The 22,943-nt window shown below is 35.9% G+C and overlaps 1 protein-coding gene across 2 annotated transcripts; it reads right to left on the bottom strand.

The window, feature by feature from the left end:
- Positions 1-586: 586 nt before the first annotated feature.
- Pld (Phospholipase D) lies at positions 587-22,815 on the bottom strand. 2 transcript variants are annotated; one of them, XM_064680457.1, is made up of 9 exons: positions 22,271-22,815; positions 8,186-8,846; positions 7,200-7,722; positions 5,205-5,981; positions 3,273-4,579; positions 3,075-3,200; positions 2,302-2,639; positions 2,005-2,249; positions 587-1,090 (listed from the first exon to the last, which is right to left on the bottom strand). In XM_064680457.1, the coding sequence occupies exons 2-9, from the start codon at positions 8,737-8,739 to the stop codon at positions 989-991; spliced, it is 3,972 nt and encodes a 1,323-aa protein (XP_064536527.1). In that variant the 5' UTR covers positions 8,740-8,846; positions 22,271-22,815; the 3' UTR covers positions 587-988. The 2 variants fall into 2 exon arrangements, with proteins under 2 accessions (XP_064536527.1, XP_064536526.1); XM_064680456.1 differs by lacking the exon at positions 22,271-22,815 and adding an exon at positions 17,425-17,757.
- Positions 22,816-22,943: the final 128 nt, after the last annotated feature.

Raw genomic sequence — 22,943 nt, 5'->3', positions numbered from 1 at the left:
AGCTACTAGGAAGTGGCCCGTATCCCAGTCAGGCCCAGAGAAACAGAAGACATTGTAAAATATCAGGTTAAAAAAAATTAAATAAACTGATAAATACACTACGTACTAAGAAGAAAATATAAAATCATATTAAATTATGTTCAAAAAAATAAAATAAAAAACCCACACCAATTTTTGGCAAATACAATAGTCAATACAGAGTTAATCAAAAAAGCATAAGCTAAAAAAATTAAGAAATAATGTTTTCAGCATGGGCCGTAAAATTGAAATGAGCCCATCCCTGTAAAATACGAGCTTATAAGGTTCACCTTATAACAGAAATGTTAACTTTACAGAGTTGTGCAGTAAGGTAACTTTAAATAATGTCCAGATAACAGAAAATTGTACTGCTTAACATAATTTGTTACATAGCTTACTGTTCAGACTGCCTCGCAGCAGACAGCTAACAATCAAACTACAGCAGTGAGCTTTTGAGAGCGTTTGGGAATTTTTGCGTAAAGATCATTTAGCAGGGATTTTTTTAGCTCTTACGGTATAATTTAGCGCTTTTTCTTAATTCTAAAATAAATCTTAACTTATTTCGTACTTTACATCACTTTAATGAAAATTTATTAAAAATATAATTGCGCTTTAGTTTGTCTAGAATACTGTTTTTAAAATTACAAACATTAACAATAAAATCTTAATCGTAATAGGGGGACGTCGATATACCGTAAAATAAATTAACTAGCTGTAAGGCAAACAAAAAAGAGTTTATAGATTTCTTTACCTACTACACAAAATATATTTATATATACAATCTTTATAGTTTTACTTGACTTGGCAAACAGCAACTTGATAAGTTTAAGCGCATTTGGTGGGTTGCATAATTAGAAAACTAAACTAAACAGTCATCAATATTTTTGTCGCGACTGTACCTACACCAGTATTTTTATATATTTTTGCTGGCTAAGCTTAAACTAGTTACGTCTTGAAGACTTTTGGCAGACTATGTCCATACAGAGGTAGGTATGAGGCCCTCCTTGCTGGTGCCGGGCGGCGTGAGGACTTCCTTGTTGAGGAAATCCAGCGGCAGATTAACCAGATGACCCTGGAAGAAGTAAAGATTAAAGATTGAATATGTTAGGAATCGAGAATTTAAGGCTACATAAGCGAAACTGATAGAAAATATATAAAAACAATAATAAATATTAAATTCTAAATAAAATAACTAGGAAAAGCCAAATAGATGATCCTTCAAAAGTTAAGATTAAAGATGGAATACGTTATGGCTAAGGCTACGAAACCGATGATAAATATATTATTAAAATAATAATAATAATAATACAAGAGTTAAACTAAAAATAAATGCAAAAATTTTATAGAAAAAATATTATATTGAAATAATAATAATAATAATATATCATAAATAAAATAAGCAATAAAATAAATAATAAAAGTTACACACAAGAAAAGTTAGTAAAATATATATTATATTAAAAAATAAATATTAAATAATAAAATTGATTTATAATAAATAATATAGAAAATAGGATTAAAGTTAAACTTTAAATAAATGAGAAAAATTTAATACATACTGATAGAAAATAAATTATATTAAAATAAAAATAATTATAATCATAATGTATAATAAAGAATAAATAATAATAATAATAAAAGTAAAGCTTAAAAACCTTTTTTAATTTTAAAAATTGTAACAGAACCTAAATTTTTGAAATTCAAATTGAAACTAAAAAAAAATTGCCCTATTTTCTTATTATTAATATATATATTTTCTGATTGCTTTCAAATTAAATTGTGTAGAAATTCTAATATTTTTAATATATTAATATGCATTGAAATTTATATTAAAAGAAAAGAGAAATAAATAAACAAATCGATATTAAAAACGCTGCATCTGACTGCGTCTGAAAGGTTTTCTCGATACAAATGTCGATATTTTTGGTTGTGCAAAACAGTTTTAGTTCAAATCTTTAACATTCTGCTCAAAAGTCTTAAACCTACCTGAATTTCTGTGGCACGCTTGGCGGCCAGTTCGGGTTCGGTTTTGGACAGCGGCGGCTCCTCCTGATATTTGCGCAGACTGGCAAATGTCTTGACAAAATCCGTGGGTATGCACTTGAAAACCTCGTCGTAGATTTCCGTATTTCTGGTGGATATGCGACGCCAGGTATTATGCCAGAACTGATCGCAGACCGGATCGCTAATGTTCAGTTCACAGCGCGCCGCACTATCCAGATCCAATAGACCTGCGAGAGCAAGAGTTAGAGAATTGGTGGCAATTGGGAGTTGAAGACCTACCCAAATGTTCCTTGAACAGATATTTGCGCAATCTGCCGGCAAAGATGCCGCTCGGATACTTTCTGCCATTCATGCGCCCATCCTCGTACTCCTCGTCCATGATAATGGCCGCAATCTCCGAATCCCGTTTGCCGATCATCGAACGATCGTTGATATTCGCCGAACCGCAAATGACAACACGATCATCGGCGATTAGCAGCTTGGAATGCACATAGATCAGTTCCGTAATCGGCGTATTGTTCAGATACGAGTGATTGCGCAGACTGTGGAAGGATATATAGTTCTCCGGCTTGGCGATGCCCGCTTCCTGAAGGCGTGTCAGGATAGCTGTGCGACCTCTAGAGGTGGTAGAGAGAGAAAGCGAAGAGAGTTATTTATATTATATAGTATTATTTTGTTAAAAATTCCATGCTTATATCAGATCTTAAATATTCCATGAGAACAGTTGCTCAAGTAAGAATACAAGATATCCAAACTACGGATCTTCAAAACTATTCGAAATTTTCAAACACAAGATCTTTAAGGTTCCAAAGGAACAAATGCTTAGAAAAGAATTTAAAATATCAGATCTTAAATATTCCATGGCAACAATTGCTCAAAAAAGAAGCCAAACTCCAGATCTTAAGAATTTCATAGGAACAAATGCTTAAAAAATGAAATCATTTATTGAAAGCGAACGTTCCATGATTTAGTTCAGAGTTTTTGCCATACATCTTCCTTTTTTGATAATCTTCAACTGCTTGTCTTTAACAGAAGTGAGGTTAGGCACGCACCTGGATATGGACGCATAATTCCAATGGGTAATCGCGCGGACAGCAATGCCCGTATTGCCGCCGACATCGCCCTCAAAGCCCGGCAATAAAGGCATTATCACATAAACACGAAAGCGCTTGCGTTCCCTGCAAGAAAAATATTGGGGAAGGAAAACGAATTAGTTGGGAATTTTTGGAGTTCATATGGACTAAACGTACTTGTGGGCGCGCACGATGCGCTTGAAGAGGGTTTCGCCAATCTGATTTCGGACATTGTTGCAGGCGGCGGAAACGCCCATGCCCAGCTGCATGGTGATAAAGAACTGATTCTCAATATAGATATAGTGCTGGGCCTTCGTTATCGTCTCAATGTAGGCATCGTGTATGCTCTGCTCGACGAGATCCGCCTCGATGAAGCCACAGCTCCAGGCAGAGACGCTGCGCAGCAGCTGGCAGGTGACGCGCTGCTGTCGTCGCTGCTGCAGCTGCTGCAGCTGGGCATTGAGCCGTATCTGGTGATAGCTCTTGGGCATCAGGTAGGGAAAGCGGACACTATCGCGCAGCTTTTCCAGCTTCATGGCGTTCCAGCGCTGGATGAAATGCCGTGCCACATCCCGGGCCGAGGCCCCTACCACACAGAGGCCGACATCGTGCCAGGGCATGCGGGGCGTGGTCGTGCGATCGATGATATCGACAAAGGGCGCATTCAGGTTCATCCAATCCTTGAGTATGAAATTGGAATAGTCCTTGCCAAACCAATACTTGGCCTGGCCATAGAACTCGCTGAGTATTTGTGTGTTGGCCGTCGTCGCATTGGCTGCCGCCGCCGCACTGGAGCTTTGTGCCACATCCGCGGGGTCAACTGTTGCTGCTGCTGTTCCAGAGTCAGCTGCTGCTGCCTCAATGGCATCGCCAGCTCCACCCGTCTCGTCCTCGGCCGGCTCCAGCGTATTGTCCGGCGTCTCGCCGGTCGCCAGACGCTGCATGAAGTCCTTGCCCTTGCGTGCGCCCTTCATTGCATTATTCTTGAGCCGATCCAGCATATTCTTGCGCTCCATTTCGGGCGTATTCAGTTTCATGCCCTCCAGCGCCGTCGAGTCAATGGCCAGCTCACTGGACGCTGCGGACAGCAGCTCCGGGATGAGCAGCCGATCGCCGGGTTTCAGCGTGCGCAGCTCCACGCCAGCCGACAGGTTCGGTGTGGGCTCCTCGCTGGCGGGCGAGACGCTCTCCGGCTCCTTGGCCGTCGACTCGTAGTGTGCGTTGCGTGAGGATTTGCGCGAGCCAAAGGCCGAGTCCACCTCATCCTTGTTGAAGTGGGCGCTCGGCGTGCAGCGCGCGCTGCCCGAAACGGAGGCCGCCGAAATGCTGCCCAGGTCGGTCAGACGATGCGAACGATCATCCCAGCGGCCATAGCACAGATCTATGCCGCCTATAAATGCATATGACTGATCGATTACCACAATTTTCTCGTGATGCGCCCACAGCAAAATGCCAGCGCGTGCGTGATCCGGATGCCGCATGACCTAAAAGGCAAAAGTACATTAATATTGCAACTATAAATCCAACTATAAACAACTATAAATCAAATTGTTGCATTTCACACAGCAGTCACCTCTAATGATATTTCACGTTTTACCGAATTCCACCTGCAGCCGTGAAAAATGCGTGAAACATATTTTTGTTTTACCTGTTGCTAAACTCGATTGACTCTTACAACATTTTCAAATATATTATGGCGCACATTAATTATGAGAAAAATACTTGAACGTTAAAAAACCCAATTTCACGCTTACAATCGGAATATGGCGGAAAATCTCTTTTAAGATTTAAAGTCAGCTATTTGCGAATATGAATTTAAATAAAACTTATTAAATCTACCTGCGCAGCCAGAAAAGATGCGTATATTTGGAATTTAAAGTTAAATACTTGCAAAAACAAACCCAAATTCACGTTTACGATCGGAATATGAGTGAAAAAATGTTGGAAATAAATTCCGTCAACGATATTGACGAATATGAATTTGGGGTAAGCTGGAACGCTTTCATAAACTTAACGAATCCACCTTCGCAGACGGAAAATGCGCGTATATTTGGAATTGAAAGAAAAATACTTGCACAGTGTATTATTAGCTGGTCCTTTTTGGCTTACCTTGATGTTCTCATGCTTGGCCAACGTGGATTTGCTGTAGTAGCTGTTGATGCCCAGCGCCATTTCCACCTCCTTGTAGAGCAGCACAAATACGCGCACACCCTGCTTGGCCTTGCGCAACAATATCTTATCCAGCCGCCAGTAGTCACCATCCAGAGCGGGACGTTTCATATAGATCTCCGGACTGAGCCACCAATCGGCTATGTAGATCTCCTCCGTGGCGGCCTCGAGGCCGTCCGCAACGGCGGCCATATACTGGGCCCCGTCCACATACCAGACGGCCTGGGTATTAGCACGCATGGGGGCATACGACATGTGCGGATTGGGGCAGGTAAAATCGCGGGCATAGGTGTGCGCCGTATTCTTGAGATACTGCATCCATTCCTTGCACTTGCGCCGTGTCCAGCACTTCAGAACAATGTGGCGACTGTTCGTTAGGACCTGCAGGCCCTTACGCATGCCCGTCTGATAGATGCCCGTGGAGACATCGAAGCCCTGATCGAACAGTATCACGGCGCGTATGCTGCCATCTGTGGGCCGCACATAGCCGAAGCATGTCTCCTTCACAAAGAACCAGCGATTGCGCCACGTGCCACACACCACATCCGAGCAGAAGTAGTTGCATCTCACACAGCAATTACGCTGAAAGCAGCCAAAGAAATTGCAGCCCGCCTGGCCGGGACGAGTCGAGCCGGTGCGCTTCAGTATGACACCCTCCTTGCCCTTGATGCCCAGATTGGAGACAAACGACACGTTCGACACCTCCACAAAGTTCAGCTGCAAGGTGAGAGCAAAGCGAGTTAAAGCTGACACATTTTTGATAATACGAAAAGGTAGCATTTGATTGGCCCAAATTTGGGCAACACTCTATCTGAGAATCTGATGGAGTTTGGGTTAGCCTAGCTATCATTTGTTCAAGAGTCGCTCTTAATAAACCTTACACAATCTAGTCTATACATTATTAATTCCAATTAGGACTTTTTCCTAAGCATATCCTAACAGACTGAGTGGAGGTTAGTTTAAGAATACTTATGTATCATTGACTCTAGTTCCAAGATCATTTGCTATGATAAATAACGTAGCGTTCCAAGTGTGTTCTGCATTGAACTTTAACAGCGATCCTATCGTAACCTTATCTAACCTAACCCATTTCTAGCCTTACCTAAACATAACCAATTCTTCATCATTTTATTCCACTCAACGTCTCATGAAGGTTTGACCCAGGCGAGTCAAGATTTTTTGCGAATATTACCCTATATAAGCTTAAAAATCCTTAAGCTCTATAATTATCCATTATTTTCTCTCCCTTTAACAATAAAAGTACTCTCTATTTGAAGCACTTACACTATATTCTATTAATAATATACCATATAATTATTTTCCACTCAACTTTTCATGATACTCCTCAAGCTAGTCAAGATTTTTTATAGAATAGAACCTTATATAGGCTTAAAGATCCACGAATCCTTGAATATCCCAATGCTATATTTTTGTATTCGATAAACGTGTTGTGCAGACAATCCTCAAGATAGTCAAGTTTTTTCGCGAATATTATCTTATATTGACTTAAAGAAAAATCCGTAAGTAATCCATATTTCTTCTTTCTTTAATATCACATATACTATGTTTTGGTCACATTCTATTCATATCCTAGATAAAGTTAAGCCATTCGACGATTAATGATGGTATCGAATAAACTGAAGATAAACGTATTGTCTAGTGATACCCCAGTAAATCTAGATTTTACGGGAATAATTCTATATATAGGCTCAAAGATAAGCCCTTAAATATCCCATAATTTCTTTCTCTATAATTTGAAATAATCTTTCTTTTAATCACACTCTATGTAAGTATACTTGATATTGATAAAAACTAAACTAAAACACATTGTACAAATACTGCCCAAGTCCAGGTTTTAGCGAGTACTAATCTATATATTCCTAAAGATCAATCCCTCATTATCCCACATTTGCTCAGTCTCACACTTCCACTCACCGTCTCATGATGGTATCGATATAAACTAATGTTAAGCAGATTATATAGATAATCCTCCAGCTGCTTGATCCGCACCGGCAGATGCTCCACGGTGATCAAACTTTCCGGACGATTTGGGAAACGCGGCAGTTTCCGTTTCTTTTTCTTGCGTTTCCTCTGACTACGCCGAGGCGTCAGACTGGACAGAATGGAGCTATGTGTGGGACTAATGATGGAAACAGCTCCTTCATTGTTGTTGTTGTTGTTATTATTTTTGTTATTGGTGCGATTTAGCGCATTATTTATGGGCGTGCTGGAATGCTTGACTTTGGTATGGGCAGGCAGATCCTTCAGCGTGGACTCATCGGCCATTTGACTCTCGGCGGCTTTCAAGGTCGTGCGTTTCTCCTTATGGGCGCGACTGGGAAACGGAATGTTCAACGAGGTGCGAAAGAAGCTGAGCTGTTGGTGCAGCGAATTGAAGTGCTTGTAGCGCCGTTTAATGGTCCACTTGAAGGGACCATGGGTCAGCTCTATGGTGTACCTGAAAAAGTGAGATATTAAGAGATATATGGATAGAGTTGGGATAAGTTAATATATAACACTACCAAAATTGTACTTAATTTTTGAATTTTTGATATTAAATTCTACCATTTCCAGAAGGAAATCCCGAATGATAACTAACAAGAAAAATGTCTTTATGATAGTTCTTTTACAAATACGTTTAAAAAAGATCGAATGAAGAACAAGAACTAGCTTTAAAAAAATTTCCCTCTCACTTGCCGACTCTATAGTAGACAATTACAAATTCACGCTTAAGGGTGGAATTTCCGAAAGGAGTGAATTGGGATAGATCTTTAAAAGTAAGCTTAAAGAAGCTTGTTAAAGGAATTTTCTGAAATGCTGTCAAGAGTTTACTATAGCAGCGATCAGTCAGTCAGTCAGTTAATCAGTTAATCAGTCAATCGATCAATCACTTATTTATACATGTATCTAAGGCCACTTACAAGTTGGGATTAAGTAGATGCGTCGTCACACTTCGCTCCGTGTCCACAATTCGCACATGTATCTCGCGTCCTGGTATAAAGACCTTGCGCTGAAACGAGTTGAACTTCACACTGGCTCCATAGATGCTGGTAAAGGGTATCTCCTGGCGCATCAGGACGCTGTTCTCATCGTCAAACTCCTCATCATCGTCGTCGGTCTCCTTGCGCTCGACCAGCACCGGTTTATCGCCCACAGTCGATAGTATCGTTACGGAATCGGGAAACGCCAGCGTCTCATCATATTCCGAATCGACGATCGAGAACTGAAATTCGGGCAGGCAGCGATTGTTGTGCGCCAACTCATTGTCCTCGGCTATGGCATCGTCTGCGCAGTCCTTGAACACATCATCTCCATCATCCCCATCATCCCCATCATCCCCATCGTCATGGTGCTCAGCATTATCCTCAAACTCGTCCTCGGCCGCATCCGCATCGTGATCGGGATCGCGATCGCGACTGGCATGGTGTTCGGTCGTATAAGGCGGCAATTGCCCGCCATTTCTAGCATCCGTCATGGCCTCGAATTGTGCGAAGAGGTAGGAACTATCTAAATCATCATAGCCACGATTGATATAGCCGCCATAGTGACTGGGTCTATAGGCATCATCCGAAGGGTATTCAACTAGATGAGAAAGGATAAGGAAAATAAATAATAAATATTTAATGAAATTTGGTTTTAATAATAGATTCTAATTTAGAATAAATAAAGTTACAATGGAAGACATATGCTTAAGCAAGAGACAACTAAGTGACAATGGAGGACGTTTAAGGTAAAATAATATATCTTATTTAATTTTCTTCACCAATAAAATATAAACTATTTTAAGAAACAAGGAGAACATCAATTTGTAGTTCTTTCGCAAAAAGAATAGACATATGAAGTTCTGCTCTATGAAATGTGACCAATCTCTAATAAATATGTATACTATATATGTATTTGATTTTTCTGCATAATCTGTAAAGTACACGTAAGTTTACATCCAGTAAGAGACCCTTTGCGGCCCACTTTGGAGAGCATATTTCACGCCTTATCTTTTATTTACACGACTGTGTTTCGAGTGGTTTTTGGTTTTGCTCGCAGCTTGCCCACTTTTAATTAGCTAAAATTGAGTTTGTTGTTTCAACTAAATGTATTGACTTGTCTGTTTTTAACTGTATATATATATATATATATAAATGTGTGTGTATATGGAACTCGTAACATATTGTCTACAGGTAGCAGGTATGACTGTGTCTAAAGCTCGGCGACATGCCCCTCAAAAGTAGAAGCTGATAGCGTAAATTGCCTGTGCAGAGCTTTTGTTTGACAAGGGTTTACATTTTTTACGGGAATCTTGTTCAATTTAATAATACTTATAAATAGTTGAGATTGTGCGACGAAATGTTTAAAGAGCTCTTCAATTTTCTCAAGAAATGTGGGTTTATTGAATTATACAGAAGTAGAAAATCTGTAAATATGTAGGAAAACTTTTAAATACTCTTCTACAGAAAACCGAAGTGGAGCATAAATAAATTTGTATGCCTGTGAAATATATAAAAAAATGTACTATATAAATATGGTTATCTGTTCTATGATAAAAGCAAAAAGTATTTGGGAATTACATTTTTTTACTTGAGTCTTCTTTTAATAATACTTATAAATAGTTGAGTATGTGCGTCGAAGTGTTTAAAGTGCTCTTCATATTACTCAAGAAATTGGATTTTTAAGTAGGCAATATAAAAAAAAATAAATAAATAAAATATTAAAAAAAATAAAATAAAAATTAGGGGAAGTCGTTTAAATACTCTTCAACTAGTTGCAGCATATCAAAGTAATAATCAATTTAATTAAATTTAAATGTATTTAAAGTATATAAAATATTTACTTTACAATTGTGGTCGTCTTTTGTATATGATTAAAACCAAAACGTATTTTAAAGACTGCAATTTACATAATAAAAATGATATCGGGAGCTGGTGCTAACTATTTCTATTTTCTCTATTTTTTTCATAATTTTTCAAGCACTTCTTATATTTTTATTGGTTAATAATATATATTTTTATTTTTATATATTTTATATATAAAGTTATTTTACACTTCCTCTATATTTATTGGTTAATAATATATATTTTTATTTTTATATATTTTATATATTTAAAGTTTTTTTATTATTTTGTTTAATAGTCTTATTTAATATTATTTTTCCTCTTTTTTGTTTTATTTTTTATGTTTTCTTAATATTTTTTTTATGTTATCGTTTTATTTTTTGTTTTTAATACCTTTTTCTTCAATTAATATAATTATGTATTTTATATATATTTTTTAACATAGTTTTGTTCATTTATCACTCGAAAAACTAGAAAATAACTCATTTAATTTTATGAAATACTTTTTACTAATCATAAACCAATTTAGCCGCACCCTGTAAAATATTAATAAATTTATATATTTCTTAAACTAACTACAAAAAGGGCCGTCACAAATTTTATGCATTTTATATCCAAATATCATATACAAAATATTTATAATGTTTATAAAGTCTGACTTCCCTTCGGCTAAGAACTCGAGTCTAACGCCAAAGTCTCTATAGGCACGCATATATCAGGGAATGCCTTTGGCTATAACTTTTATCGTACAACTACAAAACTCAAGGTCTGTTTACGGCCCGTATATGGCGGTACCCTGAGAAGTACAATAAATATTCAAGCTGATAAAAGTGGGTTGGTTGGTCTAGTGATAAGAACGAGCAGCCATAATAAACGCTTTTGTTTAAAAAGAAAAACGACCGAATCGGCATTACGTTAGATTTTCGAAAAAAAAAAAATGGCACATTTAGGCGCTCAGACCCGGACAGCTGCCCGATATCGTTGAATATTAAGCGAATAATATATGTATATACTATATATTTCATATGGCTTTGGTTTGGTTTACTGACTGATAAGCCTGCTTCAAATTATAACAAATCACGCAGAGAATATGAATTGCGTCTCTTGATAAGATTCCCATAACTGACAGCTACGATCAAACTCTCTATCATCATGTTAAATGTAGCATAGATATGAACAGTTGGCACAGTTGATTTCTGCTTTTTACAGCGAGGACACCTGTTATTTGCCGCAAATCAAAGCATTTGACTAAATAATGAGATACCTATCTTTATACACATACATACATGTATGCCTGATGGATATTTATAAAGATAATAATTGATGGCTGGGCGTAATCTTTGCCATGGCCCTCTTGATATATGGACAGCCGAACTACTGTGGATACGAAAATCTATTAGTTCAATTGATAACAAGCGCTGGCAATGACTTTAGGCGCACATAAATAAAGTTAACTAATAGTTATTTTTATAGTTTAGATAATAGTTAGATAGCATTAGGCTGAAACTAGGCTGAAACTAGGCACAGGAAAAATGTGCTATAAATCTAAAAAAAATATCCATAAAAGCAAAAAATTAGCTATTCACTTATTAGAAATTTAATTATTATAAAGTTATGAACTATGAACAACTTTAGTCTTTGGCTAAAATAATACTATAGTCTTTCAATCACCTGGGACTTGAATCCCTCACCGCGTTCTTTAGTCAAGAAATGCATAGTAAGCTAAAGGATTTTGGACTTAAACAGATTCGATTTCTAGTTATTTAATGTATTCCATCATTGTTCTACAGTTTGATAGTTTGAATACGACTTATATATAAATATTGGGCTTATAAGGTCGTATCGATAAGTTATATAAGATCTAATAATGGATATAGTTTATACAAAAATATCAATATATATGAATAGATATCCATATCGAATTAAAATTAATGTATTTGCCTCTGATATAGCTTTGCGTAATCTTTGAAAACGTTTTGCTGGCTGCTTCGTAATAAAGCTTTTATAAGCTTTAAGCTTTTTATTTATTGCTTCGATATTCGTATACGTTTTACTGGCAGCTTGGTCTTATACATACTACATTCTGCTCTCCTCCTCTGTCGCTCTCTCTCTCTCTCCCTCTTAAAAGCTTTTACTTTTATATATTCTCCTTTGTGAGACATTCGTAACCATTTTACTGGCAACTTTTCTTTCTGGAGAGCTTATATTTATGCGAATTCATATTTAATTAAGCTCTTATAAGCTTTAAGCTCTCTGACTGAGGTTTCATATACATTCCTCTCGATATGTTACTATTTCATAGGCAAATAGTACTAGAAGTCTATGGTTTCTGGTTCTCTTGTAGAAACATATCCGTAACTTAAAGATATAGCACTCTGATTCACTGTAAAATGGTTTACAGAGCTTGGTTGTTAGTTTTCAGTTGTTGTTTTTTATTTTATTTACTTGTTTATAGAATTTACTCTAGTATTTAGTTGCCTTGTGAAGGTTGTTCTTTATTTATTTATATTTTTTTTAACTGTCGTTTTTTCTTTTTGGACAGTTCCCGCAGATTAAACAGTCGAATAAATCCAAGTACAGCCCATACGTTCCTATAATAAACTTAAATAATAAAACTTATCTCTAAGAATATCGTTAAAAGCACAACTATTCATACGTAATTCTTTAGGGTGTCCGCACGAATTAGTCATATGATGTCTGACGTTACAAAAATATATCTTATCACTCAAAATGTTTCGTATTCCTCCATTTAAAAGAAGTTTACTTGGCTCGAAAGAGACGCAAGGTCAAATAATAATAAAAAAATATAGTTATTTCTTTCTGTTTTTGGCTTCCTAGGTTCAAGTTCGGCCGAATCATAATTGAACTTGTAAATCTCGGATAGTGTGTGCCAGTTTTCGTAGAGGCTCTCGTTTGGCATTGAGGCCCCGTCATAAAACATCTTTTAATGTGGTCAAGTTTAATTGGGATCACGTGGCAGGGGCACGATTTCGATTGTTATCAAAGTTAGTCAGTGGGTTTAAGAGTTTTTATGCTTCAAGTAAGGTCTACAAAGACTTTGTGAAAGCATTTTTATTAAAAATCATATACAAACTCAGCTTTATAATTTTTATGCCTCTAGACTTAAGCTCATTTAGATTTTTATAAGTTTCTTTTTTTCACATAGTTAAAAGCCCCTTAAAAACTTAATATTAGCAATTAGTCATTGGCGGGTTCAATGTTCGCCTTCAAATGCAAATGTGACTCAACGAAAGTACAACAAACTATTTTTGGTACCAAAATTCTTACAGTTCATGTAGTTTCTCTTAGATAATCGTGTCCTACAACTGTGAGAGTGAAGCAAGAATGCTTGAAATAAGTCATTACGTAAGTGTTTCCAAAGAGCCCACGAAATTATCAATTAAATAAACTTTTCTCATGTCTTTCTTGAGCTTGTCTGATGTGAAATTCTCTAATGGAGTTTATATATTTATCAGCATATATATTCCTACAGTTAATACTAGATACGTTTCCAAATCTTAAAAAAAAAAGGAAATCAATCAAGCACAAATATGACCTAGCATCAGTTTAAAGATATTTAACTTTATATAAAAGCTCTCGAGGAAGTAAAGTTGCCACTAAAATGTGAACAAATGTCAGGAAAAGGAAAAAAATTCAAGTTCAAAGCTTTTTCGAGAGCGAGAGAGAGAGAGAGAGAAAGAGTATGTATAAGTCAAGGTTGCCAGTGAAACGTTTACGAATATCTCAGCAAGAATGCTTTCAAAAATAAATTTAGTATCAAGAGAGAACTTAAAGCTTATAAGAGGTTAATAACATATGTAGGGCTCTTTAAAAATAACCAATAAGGAGAGGGAGCCTTAAGCTTACAGGAGCTTTATGATATATGATGGTAATAGTACGTAAATTATATTGACAGCAGCCAGTAAAACGTTTGCGAAGATTGCGCAAAGCAAAATTAGAGACAAAAGGACAATTTTTATGCATATTCTGGCTTGCCTACAGGGTAACCCAACGTTAAGCTCAACTGTCAATCAAATAAATATTTAAAGAGCTTCTACTAGCGAGCATTGTGTTCACTTTCATTGCTTAAACAGTTGCTAAATGCTTGTTCACACATATTCGTTGGCCCAAGATGAGGTCTGTCAAGTGTTGGGCACAAATTGCTGGAACACGCCGAAACCCATTTTGATTACGCACGCTGACAAGATAAGAATGGCAATAAAAATGTAGCAAATATTAAAAAATGCGGCAAGACGTTGCCCAAAAAATACAAAGAGAAAATATTATCAGCAAAAAGAAGCAAAGAAAAAATAAAAAACAATGGGAAGCAAACAATTAGCGGTTAATGTCTGATAAAAATAAAACTTTGTAAGGCAGGAACTTTATTATTATTATTATTATAAAAATTTGCGGTGCTCAGCCAGTAAAGGAAAAAAAAAACAGTGTGAACTACGTCAAAGGTTTATTTTGGAGGTGTTGTAAAATGCCGCGTTACCAGATATAATTTGAGCTGAATTTAATTTTAATGTCATGACTCATAACATTGGCTTTGATGTGGTGTCTTTTGTCTGATGATATGATGATAACAAATATAAATAAAAATATACATTTGTTGTTTACAGAGCAACCGTTAGTAGGTCTTTCAACCCGATTCTCGATGTGACCTATACAAAATGCCAAAAGAAATCGAAACTTCCTGTTGCAGTTGTTTGCAAATGTATAAGCAAATGCTTATAACGTGAGCTGCATTTACAATTTTGGACTTGGGCGTTATGAATAATTTGCTAATGGTGCCGCTAGACTGGGGCCTTTTAAATAGACGAGGGGCTGCGGCTGCGGCTGGGGCTGGGGAACGTCTCAGGCAACACACGCGAAGCGTTTCAGACACGTGAGGCGAAAGCAGCGACCAAAACTCCAGGGTTATATAATTACATATATAGATATAGATATAGATATATAGAGGCTTGTGGGTAACATATGTATGCCTCGGCGCCAATGTTTACATTGTAAATTGGCCGTTTAATGGAAAATTATATAGAGCCCAACAAGTCGGAAATTGATATTTGTATAACGTAACGCCCACAAATTGGGCAGATTGAAGTACCTAAACGCACTCAGGGCGTATATTTAAAACTAATATTTAAACACACTTTAAAATTAACAAATTAGCTTTTCATTTATGGCAAGCATTGCAGAGAATGTGTTTGGTAGAATTTTTAAATGACAGGACATGAAATGTCATTACAATTTAAGTAATTTCATTGATAAATGCTTGTAGATTACATTTCCCATAGAAATTTTAGAACTCTTACAATTGATAAATATTAACAAATGCTTCTTAATTAAATTTGCCTAACGAAATTTTAGTGCTCTTAAATTTACAAATATCATTGATCAATGCTTGATAAATATCTGTAAATGAAGTAATAAATATTATTGATAAATGCTTGCAAATGAAATTTCCCTAAATTGTCTAATAAATATAATTGATAAATGCTTGTAAGTAAAATATCCCTCAGGAAATTGTATAACTCTTTCAAGAATATATATCGATAATAAGTTAATGTAAATTAAATTTCCTTGATGAATGCGAAACATCATTTTTTCATTTATAATTCCCAAATGGTTAAAGCGCGTATTTTTTTAAAGTGCTTGGCTAAAATCAAAGTGGAAGTTTGTTTTGTTTTTCGAATTTTGTTAAGTGGTTTTTTTGTTTTAATTATAAATATAATTTGTTATTTTGAGCAACAGCAAACATTTCGGTTTATCAATTGTAATCAATATTTAACACGAAATGTCAGTTATGAAAATTGATGTGATGTTTTTTTTTATTAATGAATGTTGAACGAATTTAAATGTATTTGTTGTTTGATGGACTTTGAATTTGTTTATAATTTGTGGGTCAAGGAAATTGTATTATGTTTTGGTTCTTTTTTTTTAATACATTTTAATGTAAATTTGTATTAATATTTTAAATATTAATATATATTACATTGTTTTATATAAAGTCAAAAATTGCATATAAATTTAGCTTAGCTTTGGTTTGTTTGACTTAAATGTTGAATAGGTTTCGTAACACTCTAAAAATATGGCCACCTTATCAGCATTTTGTGACAGTATTATAATCGTTGATAATTGACAATTGTTGATAAGAACTTTATTGCAGCAGACTTTATTGTTGACATGCCCGACGTATGGAGAAAATGAAGAAGAGTGAACTGAGAATATTGTATTAACTCTAGCTAGTACTTAAAACGAGTACGAATGGAACTTGGCGAATTGTAAATCTGTTTGTATATTTATCATTTAAATAAACTCTGTTTATGAAAACATATATCAGCTTACAAACACATACACATATATGGGTAATTATATTTATTTATTATTATGTGGCATCCCTCAAAACGAAACTTCCTCACGCCCACACACACACACACACACACAGAACACAATTGCGAGTCGGTGCCAATTCGAGCTGAATTCTTTTTCACTTTCTCAAGCAAACCGGCTAAACAAACCGGTCATAAACAGACAAAACAGTTCTCGAAATTGAACAAGAGCCGCTCGATAACTGGTCCAACTTAGTGGAGGGCAGGTTTGGCATGACGCAGAGCTCAAATGTAGACACTTGGATCACTCTCCGGCAATGATCTAACCAAGAGAAACCTCGAAACCGTCAACTGAGTAGTGGTCAACACAGACCGCAGGCACTGACAATTATGGCCAAAACAAACTTGTTACGAGCAAGTGGTGGGTGTGGCGGGGGCTGGGCATAAAGAATTACCCATGCAGGCCAACAGCTGTGAGATGCGTTAACACTGCCTGGGACAATTCTGGCATTAGATTGGTACATTTTAAGCAAATTTCCCCTGTCGCCTAACAGCTGTTATTGGCAAAGACGTTGCGGATCCTCAGATTTAGTTCCAACTGGTACCTTTGCGATATGTGGGACATCTTGCTCAAGCACAGTAGAACATTAACGATATTCGACATTAATGAGTTGGGTGGACAGAGAAATGGGACTGATGTAACGTAGAAGTTGTTGATTCATATGGTCTTTTAGATTTGAGCATAAACAACATTAGGATCATTTTGCTTGGACGTTTCAAGGACATTTGACAAATAGGGCTGATGCGACAAAAAATTTGTCTATTCATTGTATTGAACACAAACAACATTAGGCACACTTTAACTGGGACATTTAAAATAATAAATATTTTAAAAGGGCAGCTGGAAATTTTGGCGCACTTGACCGGGACAACTTAACATCAAAGGCATAACAGATATTCAAAGGTACATTTCCCTGGGAAATTTTAGCATTATAAAACAATTACCCATGCTGGCCATCAGCTGTGAGATGCTGCGGCGATGACGCAGCACCCGCATATTCTGCAGATCTGACGTCAGCGCCGCTTGCCTCGCGTCCTGCAGCTGCTGCCCCTCAGCTTTTTTGGCCCCTCCTCCTGGGACTTGTGGTACATTTAGCTGGGACATTGTTGCTCTTGTTGTTTCTATGTTTATTTAATTATTTGGTATTTTTGGCATGCAATATTTGGCGTAATTTGTTGTTGTTGATATTGACGAAAATTCATTTTGTTTTGTTTTATTCTTTAATTTGCATTACGGACTTTTCGTTGCGGTTGCATTGTTGTTGTTCATGTTCGCATTACAGTAGCTAATTAAACAACAAATGAACTTTTAATTAATAAACTTTTAATGGACTCAACGACCTGTTGCAATGTCTTAAAACAACTCGGCTCATGGTAAAATATTTTTTTTACATCTCACAAATGAATTTGTTAAATATATTATTATATATTTACATACATACAATTTTAAAATTATTTATTACTTTGTCACGTTCTGTTTGCAATTGTTATATTTTGCAGCAAAATTTTTAGCATTGCGTGAATTATACAAATATGAATTTTTTTTTTTTCTTTGATTTGTTAAAACTTTTAACTCGTTTTTAATTATTCACTTGCACTTTAAAATCATTTTATATATTAATAAGAACAAAAAATTTTAACATTTTTGTTTTGTTTTATTTATTTGTTAATAAAATGAACACTTTTGTACGAAATACAAATTTTGATATCATATTTTGGTCTAAGATAATAAATTATAAACGCCTTCAATAATATATAATTATGCATATATTTTATAATAAAAACATTTGCAGCTGATTTATGGAGCTCATAAAAGTTTGCACAACAACAAATTTCTGGCACAAAAGAAAATTTGGAAATAGTGTACGAAAACATTTACAACAACAACAACAATTAAAGCAAGTGCGCAGATGTGTGTAAATATTCACGTTGTTGTTGTTTTTACTTTTGGTATTTATTTTTTTTTGCCACACTTCACACACGAAAACCAAATGTTCGATACACGTAAATTGCATTGCTTTCATTTTGGGTGTATTTGCATATTTTGTATCTTGTAGATAAACGCACGCATCGGATGCATATTCCGCTAAACAGAGCCAAGTTTTATATTGGGAAATTAACACGTCTGCATCTCGCGTGCGCTGATAATACGAAATATTCCCATTGTTTACTATTCGCCAGCGACTAACGGAAGTTACAGCTTTCAAGAAGCCGTTGGAAGTCGCTGCAAAAATGTAGCGCGCAGTCGCATTAAAAATAATAATAAAGAAGACAGGAAAAAAAAAGAAAGAAAAAAAAACAACTGCTGCCACGCCGCTGTTCTCTTTTTGCTGCTGCTGCTGCTGCTTCTTTCTACCTGTGACAACAACAAGAACGTCAACCGAAGATAGCGGGCAGAAATGAAGACACCGCACACTAACACACACGCGCGTGCGCACACGTACACGCAGACACAACACGTGCCCCTTGCAGCCCGCTGCGCCGATCAACGATCGATTCGAGTTGCGAACGCGAGCGCGTAGCCAAAACGTTGCGTCAGCGTTGCCGTCACTTTGCTTAATAATAGTAACTAAAACAAGCGGCGGCCGCCGCGTTGGCCAAAGCTTTTTGTCCAAGAAGCACGTTAACCGGTTAACGTTAACCGTTTCAAGAGCGTACATAACCGCTCAGCAAGTGTAAGAGAGAGGGAGAAAGAGAGCAGATATTGGAGTTGCTGGCAAAAAGCAGAAAAAACAAGAAACGACAACAACAAATGTAAACAGCTGTTGGCAGCTTTTTGCAAGTCACTGGAAGTATGCGCTGGCTGTGCGTGCGAGCAGTACGACAATATGCATATCAAAGCTCACAAAGCAGGTTGGGCCTTAGGAGCTGCGCCTTTTCAGCCACAAGGTTGCATTAACAGAGAGCAGCTCAAACATGTTTCGTTGCTGTTGTTGCTGTGGATGTAAAATGTAGCAGCACAGCTGTTAAGCTCTTTTCAAGCTCAGCGCGGCTTCCAGTCGGCGATCGTTAAGGGGAAATTTAAAGGGGAATTTTGATTGGATTGGATTGCCGCATGTATGTATGTACATATATTTAAACGCCGCGCATGATTCATTTTCAGTCACTTGCCCGCGCAACTCTGATTGGGCAACATATTGATAAGACAAGCTCCTTATCTAATCGTATCTAATCTGACTTTTTTTGTTGTAATCACCACTCGTTATTCACATTTAATTCTACACGCAAAATAACAATTTGCTATCACAAATTAGGTGCGAAAAAAAGGGCAAATTATAATTACATTTGTGATAAGATTACAAAAATAGCACAAATAAATGAACATTTCGTCACGCCAAATGTCGCCCATTACAAAAAGCGCGCCAAATGATTCAGATTAAGATTAACATTTAGCTGACCCAATTAATGATTAGAATTATACAACAAGAAATAATAATATATATGATCAAAATAAATAAAAATTTTATAACAATGAAAATTTACAAAAAATGTATAATATATAATTGAGCCTAATCTAGAGTTAAAATTACAATTAAAATAAGACAGAACTATTTATTCGTTTAAAAATTACAATTTAACAATATGTCTTAAAATTAATAAACAAACATTTTAGAAGAATAACAAGTCGAGAGTTAAAATTGCAGTGGAAAATACGACACGTAGCTTAGAAATATTTATTATTATTTATAGAAACAAAAACAATTTAACAATATATATGTGAACCTAATTAAGAGTTAATTTTACATATTAATTTATTTTATATATTTTTATATAGAATCATAATATACTAATCAAATGAATTTCTCAATACAAACATTTTTATTTAAAGTAAACTTATTATTAATATAAATGTATATACGTAGCTTATCAATTAAAATGGCTTACAAAAAAATAAATAATTTAATAATAAAAAATATGTTTAATACGAATATTCACTCCTAAATAGTTTTTAAATAGTTTTTAATTGCCTCTCTGCGAACCACGTCATTATCTCAGAAATCACACTCTAAAAATCAATTGCTTCGGTAGTAAATGTGTATATACATATATGTACATATAGAAATCTCACTATATGTATAGACTTTTGCAGTCCGAAAGTTCACACAGGGTATTTTCGATTTCGAAAAGCTTTTAAATATGTTGTTGCTGGACAAACACATATATTTACCAGTCGAAGTTCAGATAAGATAATAACATATTGAGTGTTCTATTGTTATAGCTGTAATTCCCGATTGTGCACAGTTATTTTATTTGCATGTTCAATCAGCGTTGATTTGGACAACAATATGAAACCTCGGCGTACTGTCTTTTGTAATCTATTGTGATCTGTTGACAAATCCATTCACAGTTTTGCAACTCTGCTGATTCATAAAATATTCTCTGTAACTAGCATTGAACGGCGAGGAGATACCCTTTACGAATACTAAAATGTAACTTACTCGGAGAAATAATAATCGGTATTTTGGTCTCAAAGGGAAACGGTCGAAATTATTATATATGATAAATATTTAAAAAATATACATATTTCTTTATTTTCAGTTTGTCTTAAATTAAAATTTATATTAACTTGATATAAATATAACTAAACATAAGAAAACATGAGGCTTTGAGACAAGCATAAAAGCTATTAGTTTTAATAGAAAAAATGCTATATATATATATAAACCTGCAATGTGCTCAAGCTTATATAAATACATATGTATATATTAATATAAATATATGTAGTATATGAATGTATAAATATATTTATTTATAGGAAATTATTACATTGAATCCATTATGGGAGCTCTCTTTCTGCCGAGCATTATAAATAGACTTTATAGTGTATTACAAAACAATTCTATAAAAATGCTGATTTACGATAAGAACAGTTATTGCCCCTCGTGAATTGGGTTTTCCTTTTAAGTATGTAAAAAAAATTGAGGAGTCAGTCAGCTGAATGTATATATATATGTATATATATCTAAATATATATATATATGTGACCTCGATCGGGCGGATAAATAGTGTCGTTAAAGGCACTCAAAACAAAGGAATTAAATGCTATGTTATTGCAGAAAAACAGACAGAAAACAAACGGACTCACATAGCTAATGTAGCCCTTTGATCCTTAATTCACCTATTAAGAGAATCTTAATAGTTTATAGAACAAGTTAAACTCCATTTTTGCCTTTATTTACTATTAAAAAAAAGCTTTGAAAATAAGCTTGAGTTGTTCTGCGGAAAATAAAAGTTTCATACACATCAGCTTTCCACGCTAGAGAGCGGATTCCCGAAAAGTGCGAAACAAGCATTCAATTTTTCATTAAAGATATTTTAACATGAGCTTAAACCGGATTGGTTGAGAAGGCGAAAATAAAACTACTGTGGAAAATTTAGCTGGCTATGAAAGAGTGAATCCGCCGGTCAATCAGTCAATAGTTCAATTAGTAAGTCAATCAACCAACAACAGTCAGTCAGTCCATCAATCATAGAATCAGACAGTCAATCAGTACATCAATGAGTCAGTCAATCATTCAGTCGGTCAATCCGACATTCGGCCAATCAGTTGGTAAGTCTATTAGACAGTGAATCAGTTATACAATCAATCATTCAGTCAATCACCCAGTTGCTCAGTCAGTCAATCAGTCAGCAAACCGGCGCAAGCTGCTGCTTTTAAACTAAATCAAGCGGCTTTCAAAAGTAGGTCACAAATTTGGGCATAATATTTAAGAGTAATTTATGATTTAAGAGAAATACATAAAGTAAGAAGCACACAAAAGAACTGTAAAAGCATATGCATTCCACTTACGTAAAGTTGTGACAAGACGAAGACGAAGAAGAAGAAGAAACGGCAATATCCACAAAATAAAAGAAGTTATTGGAATGGCCTTCGAACTGGTTGCTGTCTTTTGCTGGGTTTCGGTTTTTTTTCTTCGATTCTTGAAGGCGCGGCTTTTATATTTTTATGATTCACACAAATCGCTTTTATTATTAGCACAAACTAACACACATACATATGTAAATTATGTACTTACATACATACATATGTGTGTGTTTAAGATTTGGGAGTGTGGCTCTTTAATTGGATATATTCCTTCAAAATTGCTGGCAAGTGCAAATCAATTGGGGCGCAACGCCGAAGGCGCCAAATCAGCACGAAAACGCGTGAAAATACATTTTTGATTGCCAAATTGTTATGATGCCAAAACTAACACAAGCAAAGCACACACATAGACACACACGTACACACAATCGCACAAACACACACACACACAGAGGCGCACGCGCTATTGTTGGAGACAACACTTGAAAACTTGTTGCTTTGTAGAGCGCAGTCGCCGCGGCCGCCACAACCGTTGCCGTCAAATTTGTAACTGACAAACAAAATAACAAAAACGTGCTGTCTGGAGCTGGCAGAACTGGAATTGCTCGCCGCTGGAAGGGCAGCAGCAACAGCAAACGGCGCGCATGTTGCGTATGCC

The sequence above is a fragment of the Drosophila montana genome, unplaced genomic scaffold (genome assembly GCF_035044405.1).
Source record: "Drosophila montana isolate Dmon_TW-CO22-7 unplaced genomic scaffold, ASM3504440v1 contig_2127_1, whole genome shotgun sequence".
In the NCBI taxonomy this organism is placed as follows: domain Eukaryota; kingdom Metazoa; phylum Arthropoda; class Insecta; order Diptera; family Drosophilidae; genus Drosophila; species Drosophila montana.
This window is presented reverse-complemented; position numbering and strand designations above follow the sequence as displayed.

Coding starts and splice junctions, on each gene's coding strand:
- Pld (XM_064680456.1), bottom strand. CDS start 17,584: ATGTCCCAGCTAAATGTACCACAAGTCCCAGGAGGAGGGGCCAAAAAA. Junction 2,640..3,074: donor AATTATGCGTCCATATCCAG/GTGCGTGCCTAA, acceptor TACCACCTCTAG/AGGTCGCACAGCTATCCTGA. Junction 1,091..2,004: donor AGCGTGCCACAGAAATTCAG/GTAGGTTTAAGA, acceptor TACTTCTTCCAG/GGTCATCTGGTTAATCTGCC.